At 37.4% G+C, this 12,740-nt stretch overlaps 1 protein-coding gene across 2 annotated transcripts in view; it reads left to right on the forward strand.

The window, feature by feature from the left end:
- The window catches only part of LOC126184549 (disks large-associated protein 1-like), an 82,183-nt gene extending 70,028 nt beyond the window's left edge, over positions 1-12,155 (forward strand). For both annotated transcript variants that reach the window (XM_049926975.1, XM_049926976.1), the window contains 2 exons: positions 10,979-11,116; positions 11,796-12,155. In XM_049926975.1, the coding sequence (XP_049782932.1) occupies positions 10,979-11,116; positions 11,796-12,032 (375 nt within the window). In that variant the 3' untranslated portion in view covers positions 12,033-12,155. The remainder of the gene's footprint in view (positions 1-10,978; positions 11,117-11,795) is intronic.
- Positions 12,156-12,740: the final 585 nt, after the last annotated feature.

The following is a 12,740-nucleotide window of genomic DNA, read 5'->3' on the forward strand; positions in this document are numbered from 1 at the left end:
TTGTGCAGAACATTGTCCCTCAGTCGCCTGAAAACCTCGCACTAAAACTGCCTTTGACAGTTTGACCAGGTGGAACAAACCCCCTTATGAACTATTTGCCGAGTGTCAAAAAAATGATCAGCATTGACTTCTTGTTACTGTGAACCTGTCATACTTGTTTCAGTCTTAGAGAATATGGCATTTTCCATTGTAATGATTGCCGCTTAATTTCAGGGTCACAACTGTGGCCCCAAGATTCATCACCTGTTAAGATTGGATAAGAATTTTGGAGACTCTCGAACTCTTTGTTGCAGCTCAGTGCACGTCTGAATCCTGAGGTTTTGACGGTTGGTGCTGAGAAGGCGAGGGACAAACTTCACTGCAATTTTTCTTATGTTCAGGTCATTGCCTAGAATTTGTTGATATGTACCGCACGACAGCCCAAGTCTGTTACAAACATCATAAATTACCAGGCTTTGGCTTTGAACCGTGTCACACACTTTCATGATCATTTCCGGTGTTGTGCATGGTTGAGATTCTTGGCCTTCCGAGAAGTGATTGAATCACTCAAATGTTCTTGCTTGACTCTGTAAACTCTTGCCAAATGCCTCTGTCAGCATGTGGTGGGCTTCTGCTGCAGTTTTCTTCAACTTGATGCAAATCTGTTGTTTTTTCACATTATCCATTTCACAATGCATAGCAGCACTGAAACAGGTATCGACATGCACTGCTACAACTCACAGCTATGTGCATAAAAAATGATTCACCTTTGTGCCACTGTAGCTAAGATGTATCTAGAAATATCTAGTGGCAGAATATCGTACTGCTATAGGTTTGACCAGTAAAATGAAATTCTCAGATACTTTGGGTAGCATTTTGTATGTCAAATTAACTTGAGATATTTTAATTGCAATATCTAAAAATTGTATTATCAACAATGGAGTAATTGGTTGTAAGTGTACATTAGGGTGTGAAATGGCGAGCTTATGGTTCACTGTTGATCTGATATTCACAATGGACTACCTCATCTCTCAGTAATAAAATGTCATAAATCATATGTGGGTGTATCTTTTACTTAATTCGGGTAGCATGCTGAATGGATATACGCCGAAGTCCTGTTTTAGTGAAGTATTCCAGGACATCACATTAGTATTAGTTAAGTACCTGCATTACACTGCCCATCTGAACTGTTTTTTTGTTTTTGTTTTCTTAAATTGCAACAAACTTACCGTTTTCACTGTCAAGAAGTAAAATACATTTAGTTGGAGTTGAGTCACAATGGTGTGGAATGAACTGGGATCAGTCAATACAGGATAAAGTGGTAATTCTGTGTTGAGTTTCAGGTATGCTGATCATAGAAATAAAAGAAAATAGAATGAACTTGAACCTACAGATATAAACAAGGACTGTGGAGCTAAATGTTGGAGCCAAACTAAGAGGACAGAAATTGAATTGCATAACGAAAATGAGATGTGGGATGACAAACATTGTCTACTTCAACAAACAATACAAGGATTTTAAAAAGTTAATATTGTCTGCTTTGGTCAGCTTAGTGTGATTAGGTCATGGGAGGAACTTTTTGTTCAGATTTGTTCATTATTAACTTTTAAAAATGAGTGATCTAAGTGAAGTTGTTGTTTGCTAACTGGAGGTAGGTGAGAATGTTACCTCAGAACAGGATAGTGGTGATGAGCAATCTTCTGTGAATAATGAAAATTTGTTACTGAAGTTGTAAAGGGAGAGCTGTGGGCAGAGATATAAGTACTGTATGCTCTCCATTTCATGGATTTGATCAGCGGAAATGTTGGGCAGCAACAGCAACCTATTTGAACAGCTCACAAAATTCTTAGGGGATAAAATTGTGCAAGCAGAGAAGTAAAAGGAGTGAAAGACTAGTCAGCCAGTAGAATCACACAGATTGACAATGTGGAGGAACTAACCAGTTCCAAATTTTCTGTCGATACCAATTATCAGGTGTGATGTACACTCACGTCCCCCCCCTCCCCCCCTCCACACACACACACACACACACACACACACACACACACACACACACACACACACACACACACACACACACACACACACACACACACACACATATATATATATATATATATATATATATATATATATATATATATATATATATATATATATATAGAGGGAAACATTCCACGTGGGAAAATATATTTAAAAAGAAAGATGATGAGACTTACCAAACAAAAGTGCTGGCAGGTCGATAGACACACATACACACAATTCTAGCTTTCGCAACCAACGGTTGCCTCGTCAGGAAAGAGGGAAAGAGAAGGAAAGACTAAAGGATATGGGTTTTAAGGGAGAGGGTAAGGAGTCATTCCAATCCCGGGAGTGGAAAGACTTACCTTAGGGGGAAAAAACTCTTTGCCTTTACAAATGTCTGCTTGTGTCTGTGTATGTGTGGATGGATGTGTGTGTGTGTGCGAGTGATACCTGTCCTTTTCTCCCCCTAAGGTAAGTCTTTCCGCTCCCGGGATTGGAATGACTCCTTACCCTCTCCCTTAAAACCCACATCCTTTCGTCTTTCCCTCTCCTTCCCTCTTTCCTGATGAGGCAACAGTTTGTTGCGAAAGCTTGAATTTTGTGTGTATGTTTGTGTTCGTTTGTGTGTCTGTCGACCTGCCAGCACTTTCATTTGGTAAGTCACATCATCTTTGTTTTTAGATGTATTTTTCCTTCGTGGAATGTTTCCTTCTATTATAACTCAGTAAAGAATAAAGTCAGATAGGTAGAGGATGATTTTGTTATATAAAATGGAAAGGAACAAGAAGTTTTAAGATCATACATAAGTCAGGGTGAGATTTTTACTCTGCAGCGAGTGTGCGCTGATATGAAACTTCGTGGCAGATTAAACCTGTTTGCAGGACTGAGACTGAATCTCATAAATAGTAGTATTAGAAATGAAAGGGAAATGTTTGTGCAAGAATTTAAAGTAAAGAGTCTGGTGATAGGAAGTTGGCAGATGTAGTCAGTAAAACAGGACAAATTAACAAAATTAATCAGTCTAGATGTAAGTAGTAATATTGATGCATGTCCAAGTAGCATAATAAGGTATTAGTAATAATACACTGTTTAATTTACAAGGAAGTTAAATTGCTAAGTGTTTCGGTTGTGGCAGTGGATGGGGAAATGTAAACATCAAAGAATTTTCCAGCATAAAAAAGTTACACCCTGTTGATTTCATTTAGCAGTGTAAAGATAATTTTGTTTCTGGAATGTCTGAAGCCTTCAAAAGTAAATTCATACAAAAAATTGGATGGGGAAGCATTGTCTTGGAACAGTCAAAATATTAGCACAGATATGACTTTCAGTGAATCTGAAAAAACTGTTTTTTAAACAAATATTGTTCAGAGACTAAGTAAGTTGGAATAAAAAGTGAATTCCTAAATGGGCCTAATTTCAGGGAAGGTAGTAAGTGAAAAAAAGATGTTTGTAAACAAGAGTGAAAAACATTAGTACATTTGAATAAACCACTTGATTAGTGCATTAAAGCAGATTACCAAACAGTCCAGTGGGAATTGGTATATAGGCATCACGATTCTATTAAACAGTTTACAAGATATGTGGACAAGTTAGACAGAACATGAGAGAGAAATGAAAGACTAGGAGATATACGAAGAGAATATTGTCATCACTAGAATGGGGAGTGGTCTCAAAATTAACATGAGGGAAGATGTAGGAGTAGAGACCCAGGAAATTATAGGAATAATTATCAGGGTATTAATAATAATAAGAGGGAGAACTGTTGGAATGACAGGAACAGAAATGAAAATAGGGAACATGAACAGGATGTAGACCATGGAAGGAAACAAGTGGCAATTTGATAACAGGAGAACAGAAAATAGAGGGATGCCCCATTGGGAGCCTACCAGTTTGGGGTGAGAAAAATGGATGGAAATTAGGTTAATAGCTACAGAAGGAGGGGAAGAAATGATCCACAACTGATATTTGGCCATGGGAATAATAGAACATACCAGGTAAATAGAGGTAATTTTAGTAGGAAACTCTGGGAAACTGTACTAAGTAGAATGAAAGGTAAGGAAGACGGGAATAAGAGCAGTGAAATGGAACTGGGTGAAGATCTTCTGACAAACATTGTGATGAATCAAGTGGCCAATCTGTGTCAGTGGAAGAGAAAGTGGCTAATAATTATGGTGAATGCAGATTTGGAAGATCAGTGGGAACTGAAAATGTGGTGTGTGGTGTGTTTGAACCTGTAATTGTTGAGGTCGATGGTGGTGAGGCTGCAGATCGTGCACTAAAAGGGAATAAAACAGGGCAGATAGTAGTCGTGAGGAGAATATTGAGATTATTGATGTTTGTACTGAGGATAATGAACAGATAGATGGATGAGAGGCGTTATTATGAAGATGAGGATTTTTGTGACCATAGTACGATAAGAGTAGTGTAATGAATTGATTACAGAAAAGGTGTGGTAAGGTGAGAAGTTGAACTCTAAGGAAAAAGAGGAGCTAAAGAAATTTCTTGGGAATATTGTGAAATCTGATGAAAAATCGGGAGAGTAAGAAATTATCTGTGTGAGCTTAAGTAGAAAACACGATTAATTCTTTATCAAGCCTTATGGTGTACCTATATGCAAAAGGAAAGATGCAAAAGTGGAAAATAGTATAGTAGTAGTCGTCAGTACAATAACCCATTGATGGAAGTCTCAAAAAAGGATGGGGGAGTGAAACTAGTTTTAGATTCCAGACATTTAAATAAATGTTTGGAGAGAGAAACATATCACCCTGAAAGTATAGATGAATTATTAAATTTAAATTTAAAGATGTAGAATAAAATATTAATTAGTATTAGACTTCTGGATAACAGCAAGTTGCATTCGTTCAGTCAATGTTCACAGTGTGGAAGATGTTCTCAATATTGTGTAGTACCATTTGGTTTAAAGATTCTGTGCAGAATCTATTTGTGCAATAGTCTTTGTTTTAGGAAGTGAACTTTTGGCAAAATTGACTATTTATATGGATGATGTTTCATAACTGGGAAACCATGGAAAATCTTGAAACCTTAAGAGAAGTAAGAGAGAAGTTAAGGAAAGGGGGGAGACATTAAAACTAGAAAAGTGTAAATTTGTGGTGAGAACTAAATTTTCTGGGCCACAGTATAACTGAGGGAGTTTTGTCTGACAGTGATAAAATCTTAGCCATAGCAAGATTTTTGAAATGAAGAGTGAAGAAAGAATTAAGATTGTTTCTTGGGTTAGCCAGTTTTTATAGAAAATATCTAAACACCCACCTTACATGCACCATTTTTGAACAACCTTTTAAGGAAAAATGGAATATGGGAGGAGAGTGAGAAATGCCATGTAGATTTGTATGAGAAAAAGGAACAAATTTATATAAGTGAAATACTACACAGACCTGGTGTTTCAGTACCATTTTGTTCCATGACATGTATTAATTTTGGATTAGCAGTTTGCCTATTCCAAGAGAAGGTAGGTAATGGAAAAAAGGTCAACCAACTGCCTTTGCAATTCAAACACTTAATAAACATGAAAACAATTGTGTAGTTACTGAGAAAGAACTTTTGGCCATTGAATGGGGGTTTATGAAATTCAGAATTATTTAGTTTGACACAAAATCATTGTTTTATCTGATCACAAAGCTGTATGTTACATAAAGGTCTGTGAATTCTACAACAGTAGAATCACAAGATGGGCAGTTTATCTGCAACAGTTTGACAGTACAATAAAATATATAAAATGGAAAGAGAATGTCATTTCAGATGCTTCATCTAGATTACCTGTGAAAGGGAGTGAAGATGAGTGGCACTGCAGATGGAAAAAGAGGTTTTAAAATTATATCATGCATATGAGGGAATTTTTGTTTTGAAAGCAGTCCTGATAGTGACAGCTGGAAAGTTTGCTGGCCAGAGCAACATATTGAAACTATTACAGAATACACACTTGAAAGTTCAGACATGGTGGGCCATAAAAATGTGTTCAAAAAATTCAGGAAAATGTGTATTTATGAAACATTGCTAGGTCAATGTTGAGCTACTCGTGGTAGGTGCCAATGAGTAAGAGTCACCAATCACATGTAAAGGCAGCATACAGAGTGTTACTTCAAAAAGGTGTAGGTGGTGGTGGTGGTGGTGGTGGTGGTGGTGGTGGTGGTGGTGGTGGTGGTGGTGGTGGAGGAGGAGGATTTGGCGATGATTTGGTGAATATGATGATGGATCTGACAACGATGAGGTTTGGTTTGTGGGGCACTCATCAGCGCCGGTACAAATTTCAAACCTTTGCTCAGTCCAATCTTGCCACGTGCATGGATGATGATGAAATAACACAAACCCCACTTCAAAGTATTATCTGCCCACATTCACAAAAATTTCATTGCTTTTACTTCATCAATTCCATGTCCTATTACTATTTGTGTCATTTGAATGGGATGAGCATGTGTGCTGTTTTATTTGCATTCAGCAACAGTTTATTTCTCTCGTTTGTTGCACTGATGTGCTATTGAGCAACAGATTTGTATGATCAGAAAATAGTACAGGAGAAATTCTAGGAAGGTTCAGGGGAAGATCATCAATAAAAAGCAGTAAGAGAACAGGACACGGAACAGAGCCTTGTGGCACACCCCAAGTAATCATTACTTTGTTATAACAAGTAATTTCTTTGCTAATGCTAGATATTTCAACTACTTGCATCCTATTTGTTAAGTATGGCTCAAACCATTGATTACATACACCTCAGATGCCGTGTGTGTCTAATTTCTGAAACATATCAAATACTCTGGATGATTAGGTCACAGAGCAAAAAGGCATCATTAACAGATCTATGCTTGTGGGAAATTCTAACACTTGACTACACATGACTTTTTCAATTACCTTCGATACTGCTGATAGGAAGGATATTGGCTGATAATTATTCACATTAGTGGGTTGCACTTTTTGAAAACTGGGATGACATTGAGATTTTTCAGAGTTGTAGAAAGCAGCCATTGCATAATGAACTGTTTATTACATCGCAAAGAGGTCCAGCAGTTTGTGTTAATATTTTTTATTAAATGGTCAGACAATCAGTACAACAAAAGCCCGAGTTTGTTTGTTTCTCATATTTTTATAATCTGCAATGGATGTTGATGTTAAGAAGAGTGACCTGTCTGATTTTTTTAGCACTATTTCAAAAGTCTTGTACGGTTTGGTCATTCCTGAAGAAAGGTTGCTTATGTTACTTGTGAAAGGTGCAACAAAAAAAATCACTTATTTCTTTAGGATGTAATATTTTTCCCATTCTCATTTAGAAAATCAGGCATTCGTTGTTTAGGCTTTGTTCCTGTTATACCACTGACAGCTTTCCACACAGCGTAACTCATGTTGCTTGCATTTTTAATGTACTAGTTGACTGACAGCTTTTTTTGCCTTGGATATCACTTCCTGAAGAACTTCATTTTATTTTTTGAAATAATTATGAAAATTAGGGTCTCTGTTGCTTTTACTTTGTCTGGAAAATTCTTAGTCTTTTTATAAGTATCTTCTTCCTAGTAAACATTTTTTCCATGACTACTGTTTCAACAAATCTTCATATAATCATCAGGATCATTAATGCACCTCCCGTGAATTATTTTAGGTTAGGTGGATGTGGAATTTACTGTATATGGTAGGCCTACATCAAAGTGGAGGCCTTGGTGGTCAGAAAGACCATTTGACAAGTTCTCAAGTGTTACTACTGGGATAGAGTAGCAGTTTACAAGGATTGTGTCAGTGAAAGAAGGGAAGTGGGAGTTATTCTAGTAGGTTCTTTGACAATATTTTCCACTGAGAATGTTGCTAGCACATTTCTGAATTCGCTGGCTTCCTTTGAAGCTACTGTTCAATTTACATTGAAATCAGAGCACAGAATAATATTATTTTCTTTTCAAAATGTAATAATTAATTCCATATTTTGTAGAAAGTGAGCCATGTTTCCATCTGATAATCTGTAGATGCAAATGACTGACTACTGTTGATTCAGTTAAAGTAAACAATGTTCAAAGTTTTTTTCTACATTTAGATGATGATTTTATTGACTTGACTGGGCTGAATGTCATCTCTTAAAAGTATTGGCAAGGACCACCTCTTTTAGTGGTGCTGCAGTAGCTAGCACTTGTGACGTACTTCGGAAAATTAAAAAATGAGTGCTTGTCAGCTTTTATCCAGTGTTCAGCAAGGCGTATAATTTCCATAGTGGGAAGGTCGGACATGAAATAAATTTCAAATTCTAGAAATTTATTCCATATAGATTGGAAGTTGTGATACAAAATATGGAAGGTTTCTTTAGTTTCATAAGGCTTGTCAAACCTACTCATAAAAAAAATTTCCGCACTCTGAAGGCCAACTTAATGGGATCTGTATGACCCGATATTGCTGCATTCTGTAGTACTTCAACATAATCTGTAATAACATCACATATATCTAATTTGCCAAGACAGTTTAGGTGCAGTCCATGATGTTAGTGAAATATCCTGCTGAAATAAGTGTTCATGAAGTTAACATTTTTCAAATGCTTACATATTTTTGCAAATCTCTATCAGACACTCTTTCATCATTTACACATGATCAGTTTGGAAGGTCATAATAGTGTGGCACATCAATGAACATCACAGTAGTATATGTTAATTTGCTGAGACATAACTTCAAAACATGAGATGGAGATGCAATGTTAGTTTCATTTTTGTGTATGTCGTTAGATCAACCAGATTTTGTAAGTGATCTAGACATGCATCAGGTTTCACAAATCCTATAGCTTTCACATTTACTTTATTTAACAGTCTACTTGTAATTCCTCAGACATGACTATCCACCAGTATAATTATTTTTCTCTGTTCAGAGTCTCAGTTGTATAAGGCTTGCCTAGCCACATGCGACTTTTATTTCCGTAGCTGCTCTTGGGACTGAGGTGAATCCCTTGAAATTTTCTTTCCCTCCTCCCAGTGGAAAGTTTGGGCTGCTGGAAGATACTGAGACCCATTCCAATTAGAGGGCTCATGTAGGCAGTCATCAAAAAACAAATATTTCCCAATTGTAGTTTTTATAACAACAGAATACACGCTGTTAGTTGAAATGTATTTTTGACAGTTAAAAGGAAATATGGGAGCTTTGAAAAAGTCTCGCCTTTTTACATTTAAATGGGTTTAGAGGGGATTGCAGTTGCAGGTACATTAGAATGTTACCACATTGTGAAATGGGACACTGTTCGAAACCTCAAGTTACCAACAGGTGATAAACTTGCAGAAGACAAAAACCCTAGGGGAATATGCCATGGAGACTGAGCTCCAGACCACTTTAAACTACAGTAATGGTATTATGATGTGCAGGGACCTGGTGGACATTGCCAAAGGCGACCTGAAAGTTGAGTGGGGTCAAGAACGTATCATAAAAAGGGTGGAAGGTGAGCCGATTAAATCAGACTTGTTCATGCTCAATTTTAATGACACTAAACTCCCCAAGCGTATTAAAGCCTGTTTCCTTCGCTTAACCATGTGGCCGTACATCCCCAACCCAATGCACTGTTCTAAATGCCAGCACTATGGGTACAACACTTTCAGATGTAAGAGAGAAGCCATTTGTGGCAAATATGGTAAGGTTGCATGCAAAGGAGTCAATGTTCATCTTCTCCAAAGTGTGTGAATTGCTCTAGGGCTCACTCTGTCTGGAGTGGGGACTGCTGTGTTGTCCTTGAAGAATGGAAGATAAATGAGATCAAAGCAACAAAATGGCTCCCATAAGTGAAGCCAAAAAGGACAAAGCTGTGCAGTCTCACACGTTCACTGCCTCCTTTGCTTCCGTTCTGAAACAGCCAGTCCAGAAAACTGACGCTGCTACACAGACAGAGGTTGCGAGTGTCAGCACTAGTACCTGCGTTTGTCAATGCACTTTTGCTGCTGCAGTTCTTTCAGTCTCTTTTTCTCCCCCAGAACCTCAGGAAAGGTCATTGTATTTTAGTTACTAAATGGGACTGTAATTTAGTTTCATCACTATTTTCAACATGTACACTCTTGTTTAAAGTTCACATATTGGTCAGTTGTCTTGAATACTAACCTTAGTTTTGCTGGATTCTACAGTTAAGGCTATTGGTGCTACAATTACAGTTTGTCACAATTTTGCAAATTTCCTGAAGTGTGCACCATTCATCACTTTCATTTGGTATGTAAATTGGTGCATAGTATTAGGACATCATCATCAATCCATAACTGCTTTGAAAAAGGGTCATTCCTTTGAGTACTGGCATGTGGAAATCCAGATAAACATGTTTGGGAGATTAAACCTGTTTGAGATTGCACAGTAGCACATGCTTGAGATTTAGCTACCAATAAGCTTTCAGCTGTTATCCCCTCTGCTCAGAAACATTAAGAATAATGAGCTGTTTCTGTGTTAAACTACTTCTATTGGGAATTAGCCACCTGTGATTCATGATACTGTCTTTCTGGTTTGGATTCCCTAAATCACTTCAGATGGTGGTGTGTGTGGCTCATTCAGTCCTAACAAAACTACTTCAATTTTATGTTATTGCTGAACCCTAGCAAAAAAAGAGGGAAAAAAGTTAGTTAAACAGGTATTTCTTGTCCAGTGGTAGTACAGTGTTTCCTGTGAATGCTATTTTCAGTAAACTGGCATTCAGTTTGTAATTCTCTAAAGTTGGGTCTTCAGAAATGCCTTCCCTCTTCTTTCTGTTGTGAACAGTCTTTCAATTAATCAGTTGAACAAAACATCAGTGTGCTTTTTTGTCTGCAAAAATTGTAACTGTACAACTTGTTTTTACTGTCCATTGTTTTTGGCAGGGAATGGTGTGACTGCAACCTATTATTATGAACTACATCAGTGGTTAGATTGACCTATTGAAAGTCACAAGAGTGTGTGTACTCATCTGTATTCAGGTGTACCTTTTATGTACTGCTCTACCGACAAATATGGGTAGGCATAGCAATAAATTTGATATTTTCTTTACTACTTGCAGACACAAAGTTCAGATGAGCAATTCCCAACTACAAATGAAGACCTGGAGGGTTTTTGGGATATGGTAAAACTTCAGGTGGATCATGTTGACCGCCTTTTTGAAGACATTGAGAGGCTTCGTGCTGCCAACTGGATTGAGGTATGTTGTATCAAGAACTTGGCCCTTTTAAGTATTGGGTGTATATTAATGCTGTAATAGTCCCAGAATGGGATTTGTAACTAAAAACAATAATAATTTATCATCACTTATGGAAGTTTGGAGTAGGTTATAAAAAGTGCTCTCTCTCTCTCTCTCTCTCTCTCTCTCTCTCTCTGGGGGGGGGGGGGGGGGGTCTTACGCACATAAAATCCAATACAGTCCTTAATTTATGTTTGTACTGCAGTTAATTGAATGGGTGATGGGTGTATGACCAGGGTGGGCACCAATAAGAGTTTATTAGTCACAAGTTTTATGACCATGTTAAATTTTGTACACACTGAATTTTTCAAATATTTTATTGGTATCTGTTTGTGTTTGTAATTGCTAACTTAGTGTTTGTAATTGGTAACAAGTGCCTGTGATACATTCATACAAACCTTAAATGATTTTTAGTTGCAAATTAGATGAGTGGCAAAACATTTTCATTATATTCCTTAAAGTTACTTAAAGTTCATCCTTTCTTTCTGTTTTGCTTTCCTGCCTTCCTTTGTTCCTTCCCCATACATTGCATTCATAATCACCACAGTATAGTAATAATTTCAGTGGCACTTAAAACTCTACTCCTATCTGTTGTATTTTAAACTCAGTGTATCACATAGTACAAAAATTTATCTTGTAGGAACAACCAACAGTGGTGAAGGGTGCGACTCAGCGTCGTCGTGGCACACAACGCAAGTCCAACGTGACGACAACTGCACGATCTGCTGATTCGAGTGGAACTGTAGAAGCAATCCGTAAGGCACGAGATGATGCCCGTCGCAAGATGATGGAAGATCGTCGCCGTGCTGCTGCTGCTGCTGCTGCTGCTCGTGCCTGCCAGCAACAGGATGATGCACCAGTACAAATCTTCCAATAAAATTTCTCGGCTCTCATACAGTATCTGTTTAACCAGAACCTGTCTTCAGACTGTTGAGTTAATGTGTTAAATATGGAAAAGATATAATGTGTGAGGAGAGTGCTGTTTTATTTTGTGTATAAAAGTGGATTTATTTGGTAGGGGAGGGGGGGGGGGGGGGCTAAATGTCTCAGCAACACAGGCTGACAGTATTATTTGTGTTGTAATATGGCTTGCTGTTAATTTCAGTAGCATAGTGAAGTTTTCACTGGAGTTGTGTGGCTGTTAATGTCTGTTTTAGGAATGTGTTAGCTGGTGATTTATGATCCACTTTCTCTTTTCGGCAGCTGTTGTAATGTTAAAGATTAATGTGGTGGCGTCACACAGTATTTTTAATTTTTTAATTTTATTTTGAGACTGCGTGTAAGCAAAGCCTTGCAAAAGGAATGCAAAACTATTACCCAGCTGAAGTCACATATTGTTAAATTATAAACATTGTCCTTTTACATGACTGTATCATTAATGCTTTGAGTGTTGGCATTGTATTTTTTAATTATTATTTCTGTTGTTATTAATACATTTATCTTGCATGAGTTGTTGTTGGTTCAAGTTTGCTCTGTGCTGTGAGACTGTTATTAGCATTCTGTCTGCCAGACTGCTGAATAAGTGACACACTATTTCCAGGCCAAAATCTGCTGTTAAAATTCTTAAAAACATGAATCTGATTAG

The sequence above is a fragment of the Schistocerca cancellata genome, chromosome 4 (assembly GCF_023864275.1).
Source record: "Schistocerca cancellata isolate TAMUIC-IGC-003103 chromosome 4, iqSchCanc2.1, whole genome shotgun sequence".
NCBI lineage: Eukaryota > Metazoa > Arthropoda > Insecta > Orthoptera > Acrididae > Schistocerca > Schistocerca cancellata.